This window comes from Phalacrocorax aristotelis, chromosome 21, assembly GCF_949628215.1.
Source record: "Phalacrocorax aristotelis chromosome 21, bGulAri2.1, whole genome shotgun sequence".
Taxonomy (NCBI): domain Eukaryota; kingdom Metazoa; phylum Chordata; class Aves; order Suliformes; family Phalacrocoracidae; genus Phalacrocorax; species Phalacrocorax aristotelis.
In genome coordinates, this window is record NC_134296.1 from 109,870 (window position 1) to 132,132 (window position 22,263).

General features: G+C 54.2%; 1 protein-coding gene and 2 non-coding genes across 5 annotated transcripts; all 3 read right to left on the minus strand.

The window, feature by feature from the left end:
• Positions 1–8,481: 8,481 nt before the first annotated feature.
• LOC142067036 (SUN domain-containing protein 5-like) lies at positions 8,482–21,947 on the minus strand. 3 transcript variants are annotated; one of them, XM_075115278.1, is made up of 15 exons: positions 21,659–21,947; positions 21,075–21,182; positions 19,817–20,012; positions 16,767–16,967; positions 14,919–15,025; positions 14,592–14,676; positions 13,833–13,900; positions 13,185–13,246; positions 12,978–13,018; positions 12,628–12,721; positions 11,955–12,039; positions 11,271–11,383; positions 10,517–10,684; positions 10,067–10,156; positions 8,482–9,399 (listed from the first exon to the last, which is right to left on the minus strand). In XM_075115278.1, the coding sequence occupies exons 4-15, from the start codon at positions 16,817–16,819 to the stop codon at positions 9,268–9,270; spliced, it is 1,098 nt and encodes a 365-aa protein (XP_074971379.1). In that variant the 5' UTR covers positions 16,820–16,967; positions 19,817–20,012; positions 21,075–21,182; positions 21,659–21,947; the 3' UTR covers positions 8,482–9,267. The 3 variants fall into 3 exon arrangements, with proteins under 3 accessions (XP_074971379.1, XP_074971381.1, XP_074971380.1); XM_075115280.1 differs by lacking the exon at positions 19,817–20,012 and having other exon boundaries at positions 21,659–21,923; XM_075115279.1 differs by lacking the exons at positions 21,075–21,182; positions 21,659–21,947 and having other exon boundaries at positions 19,817–20,102.
• Positions 18,791–18,875, minus strand: LOC142067415 (small nucleolar RNA SNORD45). Its single transcript, XR_012664028.1, has one exon. It is a non-coding gene; the product is annotated as a small nucleolar RNA SNORD45 (small nucleolar RNA).
• Positions 20,841–20,923, minus strand: LOC142067433 (small nucleolar RNA SNORD45). The gene has a single exon (XR_012664045.1). It is a non-coding gene; the product is annotated as a small nucleolar RNA SNORD45 (small nucleolar RNA).
• Positions 21,948–22,263: the final 316 nt, after the last annotated feature.

The window sequence follows — 22,263 nt, forward strand, 5'->3', positions numbered from 1 at the left end:
GGCTACACAGTTTCACTTGAATCATCCTCACTGAACCGTCACTTGCTTAGGAAGCGTGGCCGTGAAAGAGGCCACGCGCTTGGGGCCGACATTCTGTTACTGCTGGGTAGTATCTAAATCCTTAAGACCGACGCGGGCGCAGGCAACCGCAGCGCAGGCCTTGGCGTTGCTGCGCTGGAAGGGCTGTTCAGCTGCCGGGGGCTGTAGCACAGCGAGAACCGCAGTACAGCTGTAACGTACGACAGACACTGCACAACTTACCTGAGATAAAATTTAAATGATGCGGCGAGCAAAGTGAAGAAAAGCAACTGCACCTCGCTGCTTATAAACAGCTTTTTACCAGAACGCAGCAGTGCCCGTCAGAAATAGCATTTTGCTCAGCTAATTTTACCGCAAAAAAACCTTGTGTTGTGAGGTTCTCGTTTCTTGCCCCTGATTGTATTTGGGCTTTTGGGGTAATACCCAAGTTCAGAACAGCGTCTTTATAGAGGAAGATAAGGCAGCTTCCTACAGGTTCTTTCACATGGGGTCAGTTAAAAAGGAAAAACATGTATAGAACGGAATGATCACGTTTCTTTCCTCTCACTATAATAAAATCACGTACCTGTATTTCTCAGGAGCTGTACTTTACATTCATCCGTAAAGAAGCAGCCTTCCCTAAGGTGCAAGAAGACAAGTATCTGCGTCATCAATGCTACAGGTTTCTTTGAGGCGCAGAGATAAACGCCCCGAATGAAAATTTCTGTCTGCTGGACCCAGGTGATTAAGACGGTTAAGCCACAGAGAAGAAGCCCTGTTATGCTGAGCCATGTGAGAACACAAACTACTTTCTGTCCGTACTGACTCATGGGCGTGTGCAAAATATCGGTGATCTGCAAGTAGTAATCCAGGCACCTTCGGCGAGAAAGAACACCTATCCGTGTTGTAATCTAGGAGAATGTTTCTGAAAGGTCTAGAAGCCAGTATCTAGTGGCTTTCAATTTTTTAAAAAGATGCAGGTTTCTCAAGGCCACACAACCACAGCGTTAGCATATTTGTTTTAGCAAGCGGTGGCCCTGTAGGTCACCGTGTGCTGTGACAAGGTGGTCCTGAGGAGACAGAATTGCTTTTTTAAATTTCCCTGAGATTTGTTTATTTGATATCCACCCAAACCCCAGTGTTAGAACAGTGGGACAAATCTGTATCGTCATAAACAATACAGAAACACCTAAAATCCAATTCCTTGTTGCATGCTGAATGCCTTCGCAGACAAAAAAAAAAAAAAAAAAAGGAAAAAAAAAGTCTGACTTATGTTCCCTTTTTCGATCACATCAATTTTACAGGGAAGGTGTTTGCCTCTTCTCCCACCAAAAGCCAAAGATTTGAGCGAAAGGGAGTGAGTGGGGAAAGAGCACAACCAACCTCTTTGGAATTCAGAAATGTTTAGAAAACACCAAGTTTGTCAGTGAGAAGGGATGAAGTAAGAGAATGGCCGGGGAGTGCAGAAGTAGTGTTCTATCGTGTATGGAATAAAAACATTTGGAAGGAAAATGGTTTTCTCCACGTCTTTGTAACTGTGTTGAGAAGCGCACAAAAATCCTCTTCCGTGAGAGCACAGGGCGCCACAGCAGCCCCATGCGTGCTTGATACATTTCATTAAGCCTTCTGTTTGCCAACATCCTCACGAGATATGATCATCCTTTGAGTCTGAGCAGGCCCCTTGTAAATCCAAACAGAAGAATTGCAAGAATGTTCGCTGATCATTTTTTACAATATTTTAACCAGATCTTTCTACACTTGCTGTCGTGGTTTAGCCGGCAACTCAGCCCCACGCAGTCGCTCGCTCACTCCCCCACCGGTGGGATGGGGGAGAGAATCAGAAGGGTAACGCTCGTGGGTTGAGATAAGAACAGTTTAATAATTGAAATAAAACCAACAACAACAACAAAGCAATAGAAAGGAAAACAACGAGAGGCGCGAAACCCGGGGGGGTGGGGGGACGAACCACCGAAACAAACCACAGGCGACGCAGCCGCTCGCCGCTCGCTGCCCGCCGACCCGACGCCGCGCCTCCCCGAGCCGCAGCTGCCCCCCCGCCCTTAATATACTGGTCATGGTGTCACATGGTATGGAATGAACATGCCATTGGCCAGTCGGGGTCAGCTGCCCCGGGCGTGGCCCCGCCCCGCCCAGCCTCCCGCCGACGCGGCAGAGCGCGGGAAGCTGGAAAGGTCCCCGACCACCACAGGCACCGCAGTGAAGAGAATTAACCCCTTCTCAGCCAGAACCAGCACAGAAGCAAACACGGTTTCGGTATTGCCACCTTCCATTCGTGTACTGTTCCTGGATTCAGCCTTCGCTTAGAAAAAGGACTTGTGACCTAAATGGCAAAGCATTTCCCTCTCCTAACTGGCTTTCCAATCCATTACTTCCTCACAGAGATGCTGTCTGCATCTTCCGTAGACTGCGTTTGGTCTGGTGCCTCAAAGGATGGTAAGAAAAGCCGTATTCAGGACAGAAGTCCATACATTTCGGTGCCCTCTCTCACAGCAGCCGGGAGCAGATGCTCACATAAATTTAAGGAGCGAGGTCACGTTTCAGCATAGCTGTCTCTCTCTGTCAGCCGGCTGTACTGCCCACCTCAGTCAGTGACTCAGCCCTCGTTATAAGGCAACTGCAGTTATGCAGGTCTTATAACTAATTCATTAATTTTCCTAATTTCTACACTCAGATAAGAAAGAACAAAAGAAGGAAAGAAGGTAAGGGAGGGAGGAAACGAGGATGGGAGCAAGGGGGAGACGAAGGAGAAGAGAGAAAGAGACAAAAAAGAGAGAAACCCTCATCGTTGGTAAGCCCTCTTAGTCAGGAAAACAAAATCTTGAGAGCGGATTATGCAACTAAATGGCTGAAATTCCACCTGTAATGGCCTTCTGCTAAGCTTTGTCTCTCCTAAGTCGTCAGCCTTTAAGTTCTCTACTTGCATTGCAGTACCGCAAAGTCCTCGTAGAGTTAACAATAGCCAGCACCCTTTCTACCTTAATAATATGCTGCTTTTAATTCCCCACAGCCACCTTTTTTCCCTAGCCTCCACTCCACACACCCTCACTCTTCACCATTGGTGATCCGGAGGAAACTGCTGCTGCTTCTGGAGTGATTTAGCAACCCTTGACACAGGAAGTCGGGTCTTTGCCCTTGCAATTGACTCTCCAGCCATACCTGGAAAGGCAATACATGATGTCACTTCAGGAGTTAGAGAATGATTGAAATGGTTATAAAACCAAACTTGGTTAGTCTTTGAGAGCCCTGCGTGAAGAAAGCTGGGCACGAAAGAGATGGATCAATGACAATTCTGATGAGCTCGGTCTAGGGAGCTGTGGGAAGGGGAAGGAAACAAAGGGAGAGCTATGGGAGGGGAGGGGAATTTAGGGAGTTGGAGCAGGTGCTGGGAGCCAGGACTCCTCAGTTCTCCTTTCAGCTCTAGGACTGTGGTAAACTTTGCCAGATACAGTTCCTTACCCATTGTTCCCCACCTCTGTCAATAAGGATGTGGGCCAAAAGGCAAAGAGAGTTCCTAGAGGATGCCAGTACCTATTTCACCAGCCCTGCAAGGCTGGGGCACGTGCATGCCACAGACAATCCGGCAAACCCCAGCTCAATAGTCCAAAGGTCAGAAGTCAGGGACAGAGTTGCTGCAGGAAAGAAATTTAGCAATAGCATGGAGATTGTGCTTATGGTTGCCATAGGACTTGAGCTGGGATTTGCGTATGAGTAAAGGCTGTAAAAAACCCAAGAGCCACATTTACAGTAACATACAAGACTGAGTTTATAATTAAAAGAGAGTTACCTCTGGGCGTTGTGAATGGAGTTTTTTAGATGACTTAAAGAATCACCGTCAAAGGTATTAGCAAAATTGGTTTTAAGAAGATATTGTGAAAGTGCGACTTCACAAAGTTCGATGGCAAGTTCACTCTATTAATTACTGCATGGAAGAAACATATAAAGGAAACATGAGTTACACTGGAGTTAAAATGATTCACAGAGAGACCATGGATGCAAAAGGGCAAGGAAGACCCTCCCATTGAGTCATGAGGTTCAGAGCAGAACCCCTTGCTGGCTAAACTCCTGATGGAGCTTAGGTGTGGCCTAGGTCCAACCTTAGTCTCAGACTTGGACAACGTTTTATGTCTAAGGGATTGTACATGCAAAGTTTACGTAACATTTCATTAGCATCAATTCAACACACAATCAAAGTTACCAGGACAAAATCAAAGTCATCATACTACAAGGTTTTGTGTGATATCAGCTGCTTTCCAAATCTCTGCCCTTGGTGAAAGGTCTCTCTGCCTTGAGCGGCAACCCTGAGAGGTGTCCCAGCTCAAGGGGAGATCACCACCACACATCCACGCTGCCTAACCAGGAGAGCTCAAAGGTGGCTCACTTAGGCTGTCATATTTATGGGATAAAGTGGTTGGCTCGTAGCCAAATCGCGTGCGATGGACAAGGTATGCGTGAGACTCCTTGTACCCACAGCTTTCTTCCTGATAAATGATAAATGATCCTTAGGCAAGGCACCTGCTCTTGATGTGTCAATCACGTGATGGGTGTTCCAAGCTCATATGCACTGATGCCCTACGGTGGCAGTCTGCTGCTTCGTGGGTTTTTAGAGAACAGATTGAAACTAGAGGAGTTCGTGGGCCCGGCTACGGCTCAGGCCTTTACCTTCTCCGCAGCCTGCACCAAACCACCACTGTTGCATTAATAGTAGGAGTCTGAGGAGTGGCAAGGTTCAGACAGGACCCCCTTGCTTTCTAAAATCCTCCTCCGAGAGGAGTCTAGGTGCGGCTAGGTCCAGTCTTAGTCTCAGACGGTTTATTTTCTAAGGGTTGTAGAAGCAACCACTCATCAGAGTATTTGTTGTCAGTAACTAATCTGGCAGATGCCCGGCCTGCTCACGTTCAGTGAGAACCATCACGGCTAGATCAATGAATAGTGCGATTTATTAAAGCGACAGATACACAGGTTCTTTGGGTCACCGGTGATAAGATTGCTGGTTACAAGACGCACATAAATACCGAGGATATGAGTACACTGCTGGGCTACAAGTATGCTAAACAAATATGAAGCAACTCTACTATGAAGCAAAGCAACTCTAATACGTTAGAGATTTAAAGTGACTCTGTAGAGGTTTCCAATCTTACCCAAAGGCATCCCACCGCGGGGTAAGAGAAGCTCAGCCCATCGACTGGTCCCAGAAGTCAGAGTGGTACGCGATGGTATCTTCCCTGACACCCTCTTTCTCTTCACAAATTTCATACTATTCTTTATCTTTCAGGTGGAGCTTGAGTGACTCTAGTCATACATCCCTTTATTATGGCTGGCGTAAAATTTCCTCGCTTTGCTTTTAAAGATGTAGGCTAGAAAAATTCAAAGCGCGTGCCCAGTGAGGGGTGGCCGCACCTTAGAGGCGGGTAACTTTTGGGATGGAGGTGTGTTTTGGTATTAGAATGATATTATAGTGAGCAAAGTTCACCAAAAGGACAGCATTTAGTCAAAAGCATGACGGACCGTTGGCCCAGGGTCGCAAATGTGCAGCGTACCAGCTCCATGGTACCTGGAGTTCCCGTTTATCACAGAGCCTGGCCGCGATGCCCCCACACCGCTCCACCTTCCGGACAACTCCTCTCAGAGTCAGTACGCCAAGTTCTCCTGGCATTGCTGACATCTAAGGTTACCAGGGAACTTTCATGGAACGGCTTCCTCGCACGTCAGCTGCATTTCACCCTGAAAGCTTCTTCAGCGCTGTACCTTTTCTAAAAACATAAGCTCAGCGTCTAAGTCACCTCCAGCGATTATTCCACACACCACCAGTCTGGTCAAGGGGTCGAGCACATCCGTCACAATGGGTTAGGACCAGCCTTAGGTTGATTCTGTTGATGCAATTCAGAATTTTCCTATGATTTGAGGGTAGGTTTGCTATAGGGGCCATTTCTGGGTAATCGCAAGAAATGAGGCCACCCCAGGCTGCTCTAAATGAGGGTTTGGCTACACGTGCATCGATTTTAGGGTACCATAGTTACCAAATCTTGAGCCGGTCACCAGCTCGGTGTTTGAGGTTAGGGATACTTCATGGATCAAAGGCTGTAGTTACCTCGTATGGATGTTGTAGTTTAACACCAGTAGGCTGCTACGTTGCTTGATCTCTCTGCCCTGGAGGGATGGGGAAGCGGCTTGGAAGAGTAAGAGTGAGAAAACTTGTGCGTTGAGATAAAGACAGCATAACAGGTAAGGCAAAAGCTGTGCTCACAGGCAAAGCAAAACAAGGAATTAATACACTACTTCCCCTTAGCCACTTCCAGGAAAGCAGGGCTCCCAAGGCCTGGCCCTGGGAGCCCCGAAGAGCTGGCCCAAGGCTTATTGCTCGCCCCACAACCCGCCCTGCAGTCTGCCCGGCTGCCATGGCGTGACCGAAATCGGGAATAAAACTCCGTAACACCAATGTAGTATGAAGAAGCGGGCATTCTTTATTATGGTGCCAGACGCACAGGGGATAATTCCTCCTAGTGTGCATACCGCAAGGCGTGATAGACAAAGCTTAGATTGCTCGGTTATATACATATGCATTAGCTTTCCTGGAACTAATTCTAACACTTGCTTCCTAATTACCCGTGCGTTTTAAGTCCCTCAGAAGCCCCTCAAGAGGTATCGGGTGGTCCCTAGTGCTTTGCTGAAGGGGTGTTTTTTCTGTCCTTTCCATGAACTCTGAGTCCTTCTTCCACATATGGTCGTGAGTTGGCCCATCAAGTAATCTTGTCACAGTGTGTGGCAAGGTGTGTCGGTTTCACCGGGTGTTGTGACTCTTATCTAGATGGAGATGTCCATAGTTCCTTCTGTCTTGGTTTCGACTGGCGCCAGCTGCTAGGTCGTTTGCATCCCCGTCATGCTCGCAGAGATTACGTCCTTGAGTGCATTCTTGCCTAGAGGCCCCTCACAATATCAACCTCTGATATTCAGTTCACAATAACCTTTGTGCCTGACTGCTCAGGTGCCGATTCAGATCGGTGGTGGCAAGAATGATCCTCCAGCCTTCCTGCCTGTGCATCCTGAGCGTGAACCCTCTCTGCTTCTTCCCCAGCCTCAGCCACAACAGCCTCTGCTCCTCATCTCTCAACAACATATTCAAGACCACCTGTATCTCCTTCCACTCTGGGTCATGATTCTCCACAACAGTTTCCAATACCTTCGCCACCTTTGCCGCATCTTCCCCATACATTAGAGCCATCTCCTTCCAAGCCCATCAGCCTGCTACTGAGAAGGGTACTTCAACCCGCACCCACCCTCCTGTCGGACCCACGGCCTGCCTTAAGGGTGCTTGTAGCACTGCCCCCTGTCTCCTAGTTCTTCCTGCTACAGCACTGAAATTCCGGCCCCCCTTCACTTTCTATTACTAGCGATAGAACGAGGGGAGATGGCTTCACGCTGCATCAGGGGAGGTTTAGATCGGATATTAGGAACTACTTCTTTACTGCAAGAGCGGTCAGGCATTGGAACAGGCTGCTCAGAGAGGTGGTGGAGTCACCATCCCTGGAGGTATTTAAAAGACGTGCAGATGTGGCCCTTCAGGGCATGGTTTAGGAGACATGGTGGTGTTGGGTCGGAGCTTGGACTTAATGATCCTAGAGGTCTTTTCCAACCTTAGTGATTCTGTGATTCAGCACCACCATTTACACCCCCATATCCACTTGTCCAACTTCCCTGTTTCCACACTGATCGTTACCTCCCTGTAGACTTCCCTGTCCCGGAGCCACTAATCATCCTACATCATCTTCCTCTTCCACCAGCTCCTTGTATTTTACACCTCCTTTTACCAGTACTACATGCAGAACAACATCATTTGGGTGGTTTGTCCCAACATTGTTCTAAGGCCAAAACATTTGCATCCTTAGTAATCGATCCGCGATCTTTTCCCCTTTTCCAACCGCTGCTCTGCAACGTGAAAAACAAACCCACGTATGGGATCTCATCCCATTTTCCTTCTCTTTTGCAAAACATCATCGACTGCACTATGGTATTATTGCATTATAATATATATTATTTTAATATAGTAGTATTATAGTATTATATTTCAAAGTACAGATCGGCGACCAATGATTACAATGCTCAGTTAACTGCTTCCTTGTGAGGGGATCGAACCCACCCCCACCCCCCTTCCAATGCTTCAGTCAACGCCCTAGAGGTGACTTCTTTAAGACCTTGCCTTTAGACGATTCCCCACCCATATTAAATGTGACTTCCAAAACAACTATCTGATCCGAACATGCAAAAATAAATCCATATTCTGATAACCACGCCAAAATTCAGAGACCGGTCAAGACAAGTAGCCAAACTGGGGACTCAAACCCCATTCAGTGGGACTCTAACCCGCTTGGTCAACTTCGGGGACTCGAAGCCCTTTCCAAACCAGGCAGGGGACTCGGACCCCCCCAACAAGAAAACATCCTTGGCAAAGTTCTTCTTCTCTTAATAACTGACCAAAACAACTATTACAAGCACCGGTACTTAAAACCAAATTATAACTACAATTTCCAATTAAACAACCTTTCCCCTCCTGCGCGGGCAGCCCTTTGGCTGGTACGTGAGGCATTCACGCCAGCAAGCGCCTCATTCCTTGACCTCTCGCCGGGCCTCGAACCCAGCGACGGGACTCGAACCCGGGGCCCTGGCTGGCGCTCCGGGCGCGCCCGTAGCAACGTGCTCGTCCGTCGGCACGCGGCCGCAGCGGGGCGGGGCCAGAGAAGGGGCGCTGCGGTGGTTGGCGGGGGGCCCTGCCTGTCCCCGCCTGGCGGGCGCCATTGGCTGAGAAGCCGGGAAGAGGGTGGGCGGGCGCCTGGGGGAGCTCCTGCAGAGCCCGCGCGGGCCGGCGGGCGGGGCCAGTCGCCCTCTTGTGAACTGAAGCCGGGCCCTTCGGCCTGCCCTGGGCTGGGGCCACTTGCGGAGCCTCCAGGGGCGGCGGGAGGAGCGCTGACAGGCTGGGCCTCCCCTCTCTAGATTCAGTCTTGGGAATGCTTCCTATCTTCCTCGTTTTTAAGAAAAAAATTGCATAGAAGTTGTAACATTTTCCACACGCTCCCGAATTCCCCTCCCGCAGCGTGGAACGTCTTGAGCACCCCACTTTGGAGACAAATCTTCTACAGTTCTACAGCCATCTCAATTGCCACATCTTTTAGATTTATTTGTTCTTCCTCCCCTTCTTCTTCTTTCTCATGTTTGACTTTTTTTTTCTCTCTGGTTTCACCTGGGGCTTTCCGGTTGCGCCATCTTCCCATGAACCTGCACTCGATAAATGCAGGTGTACGCTGGGTTTCCCCAGTTGCTCTTCACAAGAAGTTTGATAGACGGAAAGGCTCTGGGAAGCGGCGCGTTCTGTGAAGAAGAGTGGGAAAAGGAAACGGGGGTGTTAAGAGCGGCAGTGCAATCACCCCGTCTTTGCATGCCGGCCCGGCTGGGGCTCGGTCTCCCTTCCCTCTGCCCCTTCCCGCTGCTGCTTGCTCTGTGCTGACAGGGAGGCCGGGGAGGCGCTCCTGCGCGTGGGGCACCTGGTGTGCAACCCCGCCGAGCTCCCGCTGCCTGCTGTGCCTGCTCTCCCCCTGGCAGGCGTGAGAGCGCCGCGGGAGAAGGGGCGTGCTATGGTGGGAGGAGAGGACACTGTCCAGCCTGCCAGCAGGCCGCAGCATGGAGCGACGGTGCTGCCCGACGCCTCTCGCCACCAGGCCGCCCTGTTTCTCCACGGCACAAAGACGCTGCTTGCGTGGAGTGGGCGCACGTGCAGCTGCCTCTGCTGAAGGCACCGGGCGCAGCCAGGGATCTCTCGGGACTCATGCTCCTACGGGCCTGACCCTGCCCTTGCTACCCTCTTGCTACCACCACCGCGTGCTACTCAGCCCTCCCAAGCCCGCAGGTCTCTCTCTCATGACGGCGGCCCGGGCCCCTCTGCCCAGGGAGAAAAGAAAGCATGCGTGCCCTTCCTCCATGGACTTGCAGGCAAACCTGCTGTGCTCCCTGGCATCTCGTCCCTGTGCGTGGAGCGTACCTTCAGAGGGAAGGTCTGAATAGCCTCTTTTGCCACGTTGTACGTGAACGTCCCAAGGAGAGTTTCCTCTTCTCCGTCCGCATCCACTCCCTCAGGGGCAAAGCACAAGGAGAGCCGCTCAGACTCATCCCGACAGAGAGGCAAGGTACGCGCTGGCTCAGCCCTGTTATCCACCCACCCTCTCCTGGGGCTCGAGCAGCAGCCTAGCACCGGGTATGGTGGAGCTCAGTCTCCGCTTTGAGATTTGGTCAAGAACCCAGAGGTGCTTGGCCAGAACAAACCTTAAGAGGGATGAAACCTCTCGAGCCCCTGAAGCGTCCCGCGAGGGCACTGCAGTGCTCGCGAGAGATCAGGACACAAACCCCAGAAGATGCACAAAAGCAAGCAGGGCCCTGTCCTGGCTTTGCCCCAGGGTCAGATGCCCGCCAGAAGCGCCCAGCAGAGACTTACAAAGACAACGACGTCTCTGGGGGCACTGATGACGGTCCCAGATGGAGACACGTCTTTGGAGATGTGCTGCACAGTGACGGCAGTCAGATGGACTCGTGCTGGCAACCTGATGACCACCTGGCCCTGATGCCCTTGGAAAGGCCAGCAGTTTCCTGGGGAAACATCCGCCTGCAACCAGAACGCGACAGCAATGAAGTGTGAGAGAGCACTGGGGCCAACACCACTGCCCATGTAGCTCGAAGCATAGGCGCCAGCATGTCTGTGGGGCCTATTTCAGCTTGAAAATGAGGCGCCTGTGAGGAACTGGACAGAAGTAGGAGGCCCCCTGCCCTGCCTGACAAAGGGGGTCTCAGTATTAGGGAGCAGAGGAGAAGAGTGGTTACGAAAGCATCCTAGTCAGGCCCGCGCAGAAACACGTCCCTGCCCAGCGGCTCTGCAGGGCACCCGCCGCCTCCCGCCCGCAAAAAGGCACCGTTAGGGGTGAGTGTGGAACCAGGGTCGCCAGGGAGGAAGGCTTTCACCCAGCTGTGGCAGAGGACTGTGGGCAAGATGCAGCAGTTCACCTCTGTTCACCTCGCCAGGGGAACCACGGATCTCTAGCAAGCCCAGCCCTGTGTGAGAGCTTTGGTGTCCGGAACCTGAGCAGCACGGTGGGCTTGACCAGTACCACTGGCCTGAGGGGAGAGCCCCTGAGGTCAGTCCCCAACTTCTCAGGAAGGAAGGACACCTTCCCTGAAGATTTCTGCTACAATACCTGCAAAATAGTCTCAGGAGGCTTGGCAGCGCGGAAGAACCATAAAACCCTGCAGCCCCAATTCTCTTGGCAGTCGTAGGTCTCGGAAGTTCTCTGCCTGTCAATGGTGGCACCTGTAAGGAAGGGAGAGCAGATGACTGCTAGAGGCCGCAGACTAGAAGGGAGCTGGTGCTCAGGAGTATTTGTGATGCCGCCGTCCAGCTCCACGTCTGTCAGTCCTGTCCTCATCACCACGCTGGGGGCGGGGGGGTGCCCAGCTGCACAGAGCAATGACGGCAGCCCCATCTCTGGTGAGTGCTTCTCTCACAGCACCACGAGGAGAAGGTCTGAGGGCTCTGGGAGCCTGCAGGCGCCCACGAGCATGACAGCAGACCAAAGCTGAGGGCTTGGAGCATGAGCAGCAAAGGACGGCCCAGCCATTCCCTTTGCAAATGCAGCGGAGAGGAGCAGAGCCCCTCCATCAGCACAGGAAGACGTGCGGGGGCAGCGCCAGGGGCACCTGTGTGGAGGCCGAGGGCTTGACTGGGAGGGAGTCTGAGCGACCCACTCTGCCACAGCCTTGCTCTTGGACCCCGTGAAGGATTTAAGCTGCCCCATTTTGGAGAGCAGCGCCTGGAGCACGGGCTCCTTTGGGGAGTGCTAGAGGCAAGCGCAGGGCAAGGACTGGGCTGCTTGTGTCCATACCAGAGCTTTCCAGGGCCCAGTCAGACATCTCGACGTAGGCACCCAAAGCCTTCTTGGACGCTGCCTGGTTCACTTCCTGAGCTTCCTGGGAACGCCAGAAATCAACACAGAAAAGGACCACATCAGCAGGCAGTGCAGCGTGGCTCCTAGCGCCCGCAGAGGCAAAGGGTCAGTGTCAGGAAGGCAAGGCAAGGCAAGCCTTGTCCACAGAGCTGCAAGACTCTCTGCTGCTGGTGTGAGCCGTGAGGACTAGGAAGATTATCTGTGGCCATGGCCATGGCCATGACCCCAAGGTGTGCTGATGTGGGTCCCCACACCACCGTCCACACCCTCTGTGCTCTCCAAGTCAGGAGGGGGAGAGGCTCAGGCCCTGTAAGCCATGGCTGGCACTGTACGTGTGCCTGGGTGCCACCACCGCCTCAGGAGCCTGCTCAGAGGAGCCAGAGGCACCAGCGCACCTAGGAAAGGCTCTCAGGAGTCCTCTGCTGCCTGAAGTGGCCTTGTTACACTGGGGCTGGAGAGGGGCCTGTGCAGTGCAGAAGCTCACCCAGCAAGCTGCTGGGGCAAAGGCTGGGTTGCTGCAGTCAGCAGTCTGACCCCACCAAGAACCCTGAAGAAAATGTTCTCAGGGGTTCTGCCCAGCCAAGCCTCCCTCCCCAAAATGCAGGATCACCTTCAAACTGCGGATCTGTGCCCTCAGCCGAGCCACCTCCTCCAGCAGAAAGCGTGTCTTTTGGGTTTCCTCCGCCGCCAAAACGGGCAAGTTCCTGCACGACAGGAAAGCCGATCTGGTCAGAGAGCGGCCCATCGCCTCTGGGGAGCGTCTGAGCTCAGCAAGAGGAGAGAGAGACACGTGTGCTTTCCCTGCTTTGCCAGTGCTTCCCTTCCGCACCAGGCTGAGCAAAAGGCAAAGGCAGGAGGGAAGTACGGGAGCCCTGGCTATTAGGAAAGTGAGTGCAGGTAGCACGAGGTCGGCTGACGCTTCTGCACAGAACCAGTTCCAGCTCAGGAAACCTCTCTTACCACAGCATCTTCAGGTTTGCCGACGACACACGTGTCAGCTCCTGGGAGGGAAAAATGCTCCATTAGAGCATCTGCTACCAGAGTTGCCGCGGCTTCCCAGGAGAGGCTTCCCTAGGAAGGCACAAGCTGCCGCTTCTTTGGGTCAGCCTGCGTGGCAGCAGCACAGCCTGTGATTCCTCCAGCCACTGCCAGCAACGAGTCACTGACCTCTATCAGTCCCTTTGCCTGCGTTGTCCACACCGGCAGCGAGGTCGCGCAGTAAGCACCAGCTGCAATTCACATCACCGAGAGACGGTTATTTTAGCGGAGTTGCTAGCCATCCCCCTGCAGCTGCGTTGTCGCCTGCCCAGTGGTGCCCTGGGGCTGGGCAGCAGGTGAGCTGAGGAGGTGGGGAACGTGGGGTGCAGAGAGAGGACGCGCCTCTGACCGGGAGCCATCAGCCCAGGCTTGAGGGGACTGCATAGCCGTGGCCTTCAGGTGTGCTCGGTGCCCCAGAGCTACTCCCCATTTCCCCTCACTGCTTCGGTGAGCACCGAGGCTGGGCTGCATGGGCTAGGAGAGGTACCTCTCCATGGGTCCCCCTGCACGGCCCCTCCCATCTGGGAATCCCCAGCTCAGGCTTGGAAAGAGCTACGCCCTTCTCTCGCAGACTTGCAGACTAAGCAAGCCATTTGGCCCAGTGGCCAGAGCAGCAGCACGGCTGGGAGGCTACCAGTCTTACCGGTAGTCCAAACGCCAGTGCCAGTCAAGGACCTCCTCAGGACGCACCCGCACCACGGGCGTTTCACACATACTGGCCCAAAAGGAAAGCTGGCATCCAGCACAGCCAGGCTGTGTTTGCTCATGAAAACTCACCCAGAGCCACTGGGAGCCACAGGAAGAAGACTTTCAGGAACCTCTTGCTCTGCGGGCCCATCTTTTGCCTAGAAGAGAGTCCTTTGGGTGTCAGTACTGCAAGTCTTGGGCAAACCCCCTCACCCGTGGATTTCCCTCCTCAGGCCCTAAAGCCATTGCTTTGCACGCCTTTCCACACCATTCAACGCTGCCGGCAGATCTTCCCCAAACGAAGGGCTCCAGGAGCACCTTCCGAAAGGGAATGAAAATCATGCAGGGAAGTAGAGGGGTTGAGCAAATGAGGACTGCTTTTCAGTAGTTCTTCTGGTGTGGACCTTGCTCTCTCTTGGCTGAGAGAGCAGGCCTGTTCTCACTTGCAGTCACACAGATTGCTCTTAGGGGTGTTTCTCCGCACAGCTGGGAAGCGCAGGGGCCTCGTCTGGCTTTCCTTCCAGACCTGTGTGGTCTCTTGCCAGAGCTGGGGAAGACCCTTGCCCTGCGGAGGCTTGGCTGTGCTCCTGAGCTTCTGGCTACACGGCGGTTTGTCCTACTACATCTCCGGGAGGGTTCTGGGGCTCCGGCAAACGCCTGGGAGTGGGGCTGCCAAGGGGCTTTGCTCTTGGCTCTCCCCGAGAACGGGCACCGCACAAACTTTGGCGCACGAGCGGGAGCCCCGGGCTGCTGGGTGGGGAACACCCTCTGCTCTCCCCCTTGCTTGGGGGAAGGGACATCCCCCTTCTCCCCCCGCCCCCCACCACAGCAGAAACAGGTAGTACGTACCTGGCAAAGATGCGTGTGCTCAGCAGATGTCTCCACAGGGAGACAAGGGCACCTGCCAGATGCCAAGCCAGGCTGAGGACCGCCCCTGGGCAAAAAAGCAAGAGAAAAGTTAGGCCTGTCTCTTGAGGTCTCTTCTCTAGGATGCCCAGCCACACGTGTTTGAGCTCCCTGCGGGAAGGCGGGCACCCAGTCCTACGCACTCCCTCCCTCCCTGGGGCAGCCTGCACTTCTCCTGCCTCTCGTGACATTTGGCCAGAGCTCTGGCACAGCGCAGCTCTCCAAGTTCACCCCAGGGGACTTCACAGCAAGCAGCAGTGCTGAGCTTACTTGCAATTCCTGTGGCCTTGTTGCGCCACTTGGCAGGCCCTTGCGTGGCAGAGCAGGGAGCCGAGGTGGAAGGGACCGTCACCAGCTCCACCTCCACGCACGGGTTCCTGTGGGAGGAAAAAGACAAATGCTGGTTGCCCACCATCGCCACGCCACGGGAGCCGAGGCGGGCCGGAGCAGCCTGAGCAGAGGCCCTTGTCAGAGGACAGGCTGCCCCAGCCCACCCGGCAGGACAGCCCTATTCTGAGCCCGTCACTCCCTGCTCCCTGGCACCAACTGCCCCTTCGCAGACACCTCTCGGTGGCCGTCTGGGGAGAGGGCACAGGCTGCTGTCCCCCACCGTGGGCCGTCCCCCACCATGGGCCACACCCCTCCTCCCTGGTCACTGGCGTTCTCCCGACCCCTCTCCTCCCCGCACAGCTGCCCCACCACAGCCAGGCAGGACCCCGCCTCAGCATCCCAAGGGGGGGGCAGTGTCAGGTCCCAGGGGCTGGCCTGATGTGCAGCAAAATCTCCCTGCAAATCAGGGTGGGCTCTGACCCCTGCAGCACAAGGCTACCCCCTCCCCAAAGGCCCCTGCTGCACACTGGCTTCTGACGCCACTGACTACATTGGGCCACGGCCCTGCTACTCCGCCCGAACCTGACGCCCCAGGCAGGAGCAGCCCACTTCGTACCCGCTGGCCTGGCAGCAGCTCGGCCCCGCTGCCTCCCCTGCCAGCTCTTGTCTGGCATTAATCCCAACGGAGCCTTTGGAGGCCCCTTGGTGTCTTCCCTGGGGGGCCTTTCTCCTCGCCATCTCTGGGCCAAGGCAGGCTCCCCGCTCAGCTCTTCCCCCTCAGCCCCAGCAAGCGTGGCCTGCCCAGGCAAAACCAGCTCCAGTAGCAGCCACGTGCCTGCCGCCTCTCAGCAGGAGCGCACCTGCCCGGGCAACAGCCACACACATCTGTGGGCTCCTGCCCCACGCGCCACAGGGCTGTGCGGGTGGCCAGCTCTGAGCTCACAGTGGTGGCTCTGACGTCACACTGGGGCTCCCCAGGGCTGAGCCGGGAGGGGCAGAGCGGCTGCTGCCGTCCCAGGCGCTGGGAGCCCGTGCCTGTGGGCGCGCTGAACCCTGCCACGCTCCCGTGCCAGGCGGCTGCCTGGCCTGGCCTGCCGGGCAGGGTTCCATCTCTCCTGGGCACCCCCGGGAAACCAGAAAGGGTGCTGGAAAGGGGGCTTTGCTCTTGCCCCACGAGACAGCCGCTTCCAGCAGCGGTTCTCCTCTCGGAACCCTTTCGCGGGCCAAGAAGAAAAAGGGCCAGTAGACCGGAATGTGCTGTCAGGCGCCCAGCGGTACATCTGGTTAGCAAGGACTGTTTGTTTTCTTGCCCCTGCTGGTTCTGCCTCCGCTTCCCTCATTTGAAATGGCAGTGTGAGCGTCCTCCTTCCTTGTCTTGCAGTGGCCTGGAGGGCCCAGGAGCAGAGGGGCACAGGCTGCGCTGAGGGCTCTGGGCAGCACGGCCCGTACCAGGCTCCCAGCCTGGCAGCACGGGGTCACAGGCTGTATGGAGCACGGCCCCGCCAAGTCCCACCTCACTGCCCGCTGGGAGCCCCACGCCGGTGCAGGGCCAAGCCGTGCTGGGGCAGTGCGGGGCTCCAGCTACACAGCCATGCCAGCCGCTTTAGCAGGGGAGCACAAGGCGCCCACTTCCCCCTGGGCAGCCCCAGGCTTGCCTGGGCCCATGGACCCGCCAGCGCAGCGGGCCGTCCAGGCAGCAGAGCTGCCAGTGCCGTTGATGACAGGAGGGCCCTGGCAGCAAAGGGTGCCTGAGGGGCTTGCGGCAGGCTGGGCAGCTCTCACACTCACGGGTCAGGGCGGCATTGGGCGTGATCCTCTGGGTAGGGACGGGCTTCCCTCATCCAGCTCTGGAAGGGGGCTCCTGTGGGAGCGGTTCCTGTCCCTGGAATGCTCCAGATGGGCTTTCCGAGTCAACAGAGAACGTGGCTGACTGGGACATCCTTGATGGAGAAGGCGCTATACCCCAGGATGCCATGTCCATGACAGCAACTGCAGGACGGAGAAACAAAGGGTTGCAAAAGGCAGCGCCTGTGGGAGCGAAGAGCCTAGCCTTAGCGTTAGATGGTGGAGCCCATGATGGCAGCACCCCAAGGGCTGCGGAACCAGACAGCCTTTCTGGGAAGCCCAGAGGCGGTGGTCCGTCAGAAGGGAACACGGGTCAGGGAGCTCAAATTGGCAAGGGCAGAACAGAATAACGAGGGGCGAAACGCTCAAAACTTCCCCGTCGACAGTAACCAATGTGACACAGAAGGACCCCCAACAGAGAGCAGCGAGATCTAGAACCGGGACGCGCACGGGCTGAGGAACGGGGTTTCCGACAGGCCAGTCACACAGGCTCTCGACACCCGTTCGACAGAAACTTGGCAACAGCCTGGGTGCCGGGAAGGTGCTAGGCCAAATTGTTCCCTCCGCTCCTGCGGCCCCACTACCGGGACAGTGAGGGAGGAGCTCCGAAGCCTGGGAGCCCCGAAGAGCTGGCCCAAGGCTTGTTGCTCGACCCGCAACCCGGGCCTGCCATCTGCCCGGCTGCCGCAGTGTCACCAAAATCAGGAACAAAACTCCGTAACATCAATGTAGTGATATCCTGAAGAAAATGGTCGTTTTGGAATTCTCCGCTGAGCCACAAGAACGAACTACGTGAGCTTGGCAAAACAGAATTTGATGGCCAGAGTCGGGAACTGAGAGATAGAGAAGCACTTGTTTTACCACTATTTCCTTGAGGAGAGCTAAGAGACTGATCAAAGCAAACATCCCACCTCAGAAGCCGCAGAGAACTGGGCAATAAAGTGTATAGTTAAGGAGAAGAACTGGTTCTTCCCCCAGAGGGTGGTGGAGCCCCGGAACAGGCTCCCCAGGGAGGCCGCCACGGCACCAAGCCTGGCGATATTCAAGCAGCACTTGAACAACGCCCTCAGAGGCACGGTGTGAATTTGGGCTTGTCCTGTGCAGGGATGGGAGCTGGACTTGACGGTCCTTGTGGGTCTCTTCCAGCTCAGGACATTCTACGAATAGACGCAAACTGCACAGTGAGGAAAAATCGAGGTCTGAGTAGCGAATACAAAGATTTCTGAGGTAGCACTGACGTGAGCCAGTTCGCTCCTGGGACACAATGTCTTATGAACACAACAGTGCTGGTCTTGGGCCCCAGCTGGCTTTATGTTTTTTCTCCTAGCTCATGTCACCTGTAAAAACAGTAGTTGAGAATTTATTATAAAGAGCATAATAGAAGAAACAGCTGAAATGAAGGAATATTCTCGGGCCAACCCTGAAAAACGCTAACAACTTTAACTTTCCGTCCCTACAGTCAGCTGGAATCTTACAGTCGCCAGCTAAAATTCAAGTCTTACAAAAATGCAAAATGGAACCTACAAGCCCAACACACAAATATATTATCTACCTTTTTTTTCCCCCCTCAAAAAACAAGTCTGAACACGTGACTGTTGACTGTGATCAAAGGAAGATGTGACATGACCCTTCAAACATTCTGGATGCGTAGGTGGGACTAAACCGTGTTTGTGAATTAAGAATATGCATGCTCATTAAGACAGGCGGGTTACATTTACCACCAAACCTCTACATCAGCATTTGCCAACACTGTTCAGCTTTGAGTACCCAGAGCTGCGATCAGTTAACGTGAGAGCACCTCCTAGTAACATCCAAGTATTAAACTAACAACTATACCTCCCTAGCGCGTAAACGGAAGGAAGCTCAAATTGTGCCCCCTTCTCCTTACGCTGCCTTAGAACGTGACAGGCATTTGATTCCAGGTTGAAAAAGCGCCACGGTCACAGTCTAAGGAAACTGGAGTTTCCCAGGTCTCAGAGTAATTCTAGAGCTAAAGTGGTGACAGACATCACCTTTACATCAGATAATACGTGCCAACACTCATCACTGACCCGAGAAGGCCACCTCCTCCTGTCCTGCCCAAGGGTTTGAAACCCAACACACTTTCTTCCCAAAATGGGACGCTACAAATAAATAAGATAACACCGTTAAGGCATTACTTGAGATGGGACTAGAAACACATTACGCGAGCAACCAAGCACTTGTCTGGAAGCACTGGAGCCTTTCGGGTACTGTTTTTCACCACAGTTTACTCGAGAAGAAATATAACAGGCAGAACAGATGCTGAGAAATTTCAGCTACCCTGGAGATAGCTGTGGTGAACAATAAGATTGAGACTAAGTGCTGCTTCTCAGCGGGAAAGTACCCACCAAATAAATACAGTGCTCAGACTGGTATAATTTGTGAGTGATACGGAGGCAAAAAAAAAAAAAGCAGACGTGAGGAACATAAGACCCGACTACAACCTTTCTTTTGTGTAGTACTAAAGTGTAAACACACTACACACAAAAACTATAGGTATTACGTGAACGTACAGGTCATGTCGTCATTACACAATTACTTTAATACTCACTAATATTATTTCTGTCCGTACCAGTACCTATAAAATCCAAACCTTTACTCATCCTCTGGCCGTACGCATCTTTCACCTCAACATACACCAAGAAGCATTCGTAAACTCCAAACGTGACTACCTACAAATTCCAGTAAAGCCTGCAGCTAGGACATATTTAGAGAAGACTGTGCAAAATTCGTGAAGAATACAGACAACATCACCAGTCAAGCAACTGAAAAAGCACGACGTTCCCAAATTCGACAACTTCTTGAGAAGAGGAACCGTAAACCTTTGCCCGCTGCATTATGTTTTTTTTCCTCAGTAACACACCAAAATAGTTTTTGCCGTTGGTATCCAACAGCACCTGGTTCCTAAGCCCGCAATCATCACAATCACTGACTCAAAGGCGCTGTCTCAACAACTACCCTGTTACCTTTACCTGGACGTGCTGAGGGTCGACAGAAGACGAGGATCAGGACCTGCGCCGGCACTTATTCCACCACATTCGCGCTGTCAGGGTTTGAGGAATGCCAGAACTTCGTCCATCTCCATTCGGTGCAGCCATCCCACGAGATCCACTGCTGTCTGCCCCAGGAAACACTGCCTGCCCTCAAAGACTCCAACAGACTGCGTCCCTAAGCGGGGCATTATTTTAGTCCTTCATCAGATAAGCGCAGCATCAAACCAGAGCAAGGAAAATGCCTTAGTTAACCCTTACAAAGCCTGCAGGGCATCACATGCTTCCCAACCCATCAACCACTCGGGATGTGCGAACCACGCACGGACACGACCTGCAGTACACACGCCTACGCTACTACACTTCCCTCCTCCCCTCTATTTTCTGCTCTAGAAGTACCAAGCTCAATGCCAAGGTAAACATGTGCAAGTAGTAAGGCACCAATTCACTCTAGATCAGCGGCTATTACCTTAGCGCCCAGACAAACGCTCAAATCCCCACGAGTCTCAAAAGTAACAACTCTAACATTTAACGAAACTTACCGGCAAGGGCCAAAGCTGCCACCACCAGCAGCTGCACTAGGAAGGCAATTCTCATACGCGCGTATATCTATCTCCCCTTCTTCTATTGTTTACCTCTGCTACCCGTAAGCATTACTTTCTCGATGCAGCACTTTAAGCCACGTCTTTTCCGCACGGCAACAACAATCGTAAGCAATAGTGCCTCCAGCTGCCTTGCGGGCACTAAACACGACTGCCAGCTTTTCCCCCCTCCAGACATAAGCAGTTATTGACGCTTTCTGCCTCCTGGAACTGCAATGCAATTACTGGGGGCTACGTCTGGTAACCTCTGCCTCCGCCTGATGCTGCTAGTTGCCGTGTTCATCAACCCAAAGAACAACAGGGCAGTGCTGCGCCCACATTCAGGACAGTGGCCTTCAAGGGAGACACGTGGAAATACAGCTGCAGCCTCCTTGCAGACAGAGAAGCAACAAGTACTTTGTTCCCGGGTCTCAGAGTAATTCTAGAGCTAAACTGACCGTCTTCAGGTTTATACTCAGATAATACATGCCAAGACCCACCACGGACCATGGGGAACTAACCTTTGTACGTCACGGGGGATGGCAGGGCAAGAGAGGAGCAGCTGGGGAGCTCGCACCCACACCCTAACACTCAACATGGGAATAAGGGTTGTCACACCTAAAAAAAGCACAGCTGTGCTGAAGTTAGCTCATACTCACACAACTGCCTTTCAGTGTCCCACACAAAGCTGCAGAGGCCAAGCGTTTCTCCAGAAGTAACGTGCTCAGGGCATCAGGTTTTCTTAGTGCGCCCTTTCATGGCATGACCTTTAAAAAGCACCAATAAAACATAAGTTCAGGTTCAAAAGGAGCTTTAAGATCATCAAGTCCAACCGTTAACCGAGCACTGCCAAGGCCACCACTTAAACCACGTCCCCAAGCACCGCATCTACAGGTCTTTTAAATACCCCAGGGATGGCGACTCCCCCACCTCTCTGGGCAGCCTCTTCCAATGCCTGACCGCTCTTGCGGTAAAGACGTTTCTCCTATTATCCAATCGAAACCTCCCCTGGCACAACTTGAGGCCATTTCCTCTCGTCCTATCGCTTGTAACCTGGGAAAGAGGGCTACCCCCCCTCACTACAGCCCCCTTTTGGGCAGCTGCACAGAGCGATAAGGTCTCTCTTCCTCAGCCTCCTCTTCTCCAGGCTAAGCCCCCCCAGCTCCCTCAGCCACTCCCCAGCACGCTTGCTCTCCAGACCCTTCCCCAGCTCCGTTGCCCTTCTCTGGACACGCTCCAGCACCTCAAGCGCCTTCTCCGCCGGGCACGTTCCAGCCGCTCTGCCCCAAGCCTGGAGCCTTGCCTGGGGTTGGTGTGACCCAAGGGCAGGACCGGGCAATTGCCCTTGTTAAACCTCGTCCAGTTGGCCTCGGCCCGTCGATCCAGCCTGTCCAGGTCCCTCTGCAGAGCCTTCCTGCCCTCGAGCAGATGCCAGCCGGGTGGGTCAGGGCCAGCTCGGCGGGTTTCCAGCCCGGGAGCATTTCGGGCAACGCCGCAGCAGCACGTGCCTGCTCGGAGACGGATCTTCCTCCGCCTGCCCGGACCGCGGGCACGTTCCCGCCCTCCTTCCCGGCCTGCCCGAGCCCTCCCGACGGAGCGAAGGAAAACCCCCGATGAGCCCGAGGCGAACCCCAGCTCGCCGCTGACCAGGGGTCCCCCGGCGCCCGGCCCGACCCAGGCGGGCTCGGCCGCACTGCCCGACCCGGGCCCACCGCAGCGCAGCGCAGGGCGCGGAGCGGCCGAGCCGGAGCCCCCGCGCCGGAGCCCCCGCGCCGCCCCAGGGCTCCGGCCGGGCCGGGCCGGGCCCCTCCGCGCCGCGCCGCGCCGCGCGCAGCACCGACCTCGGCC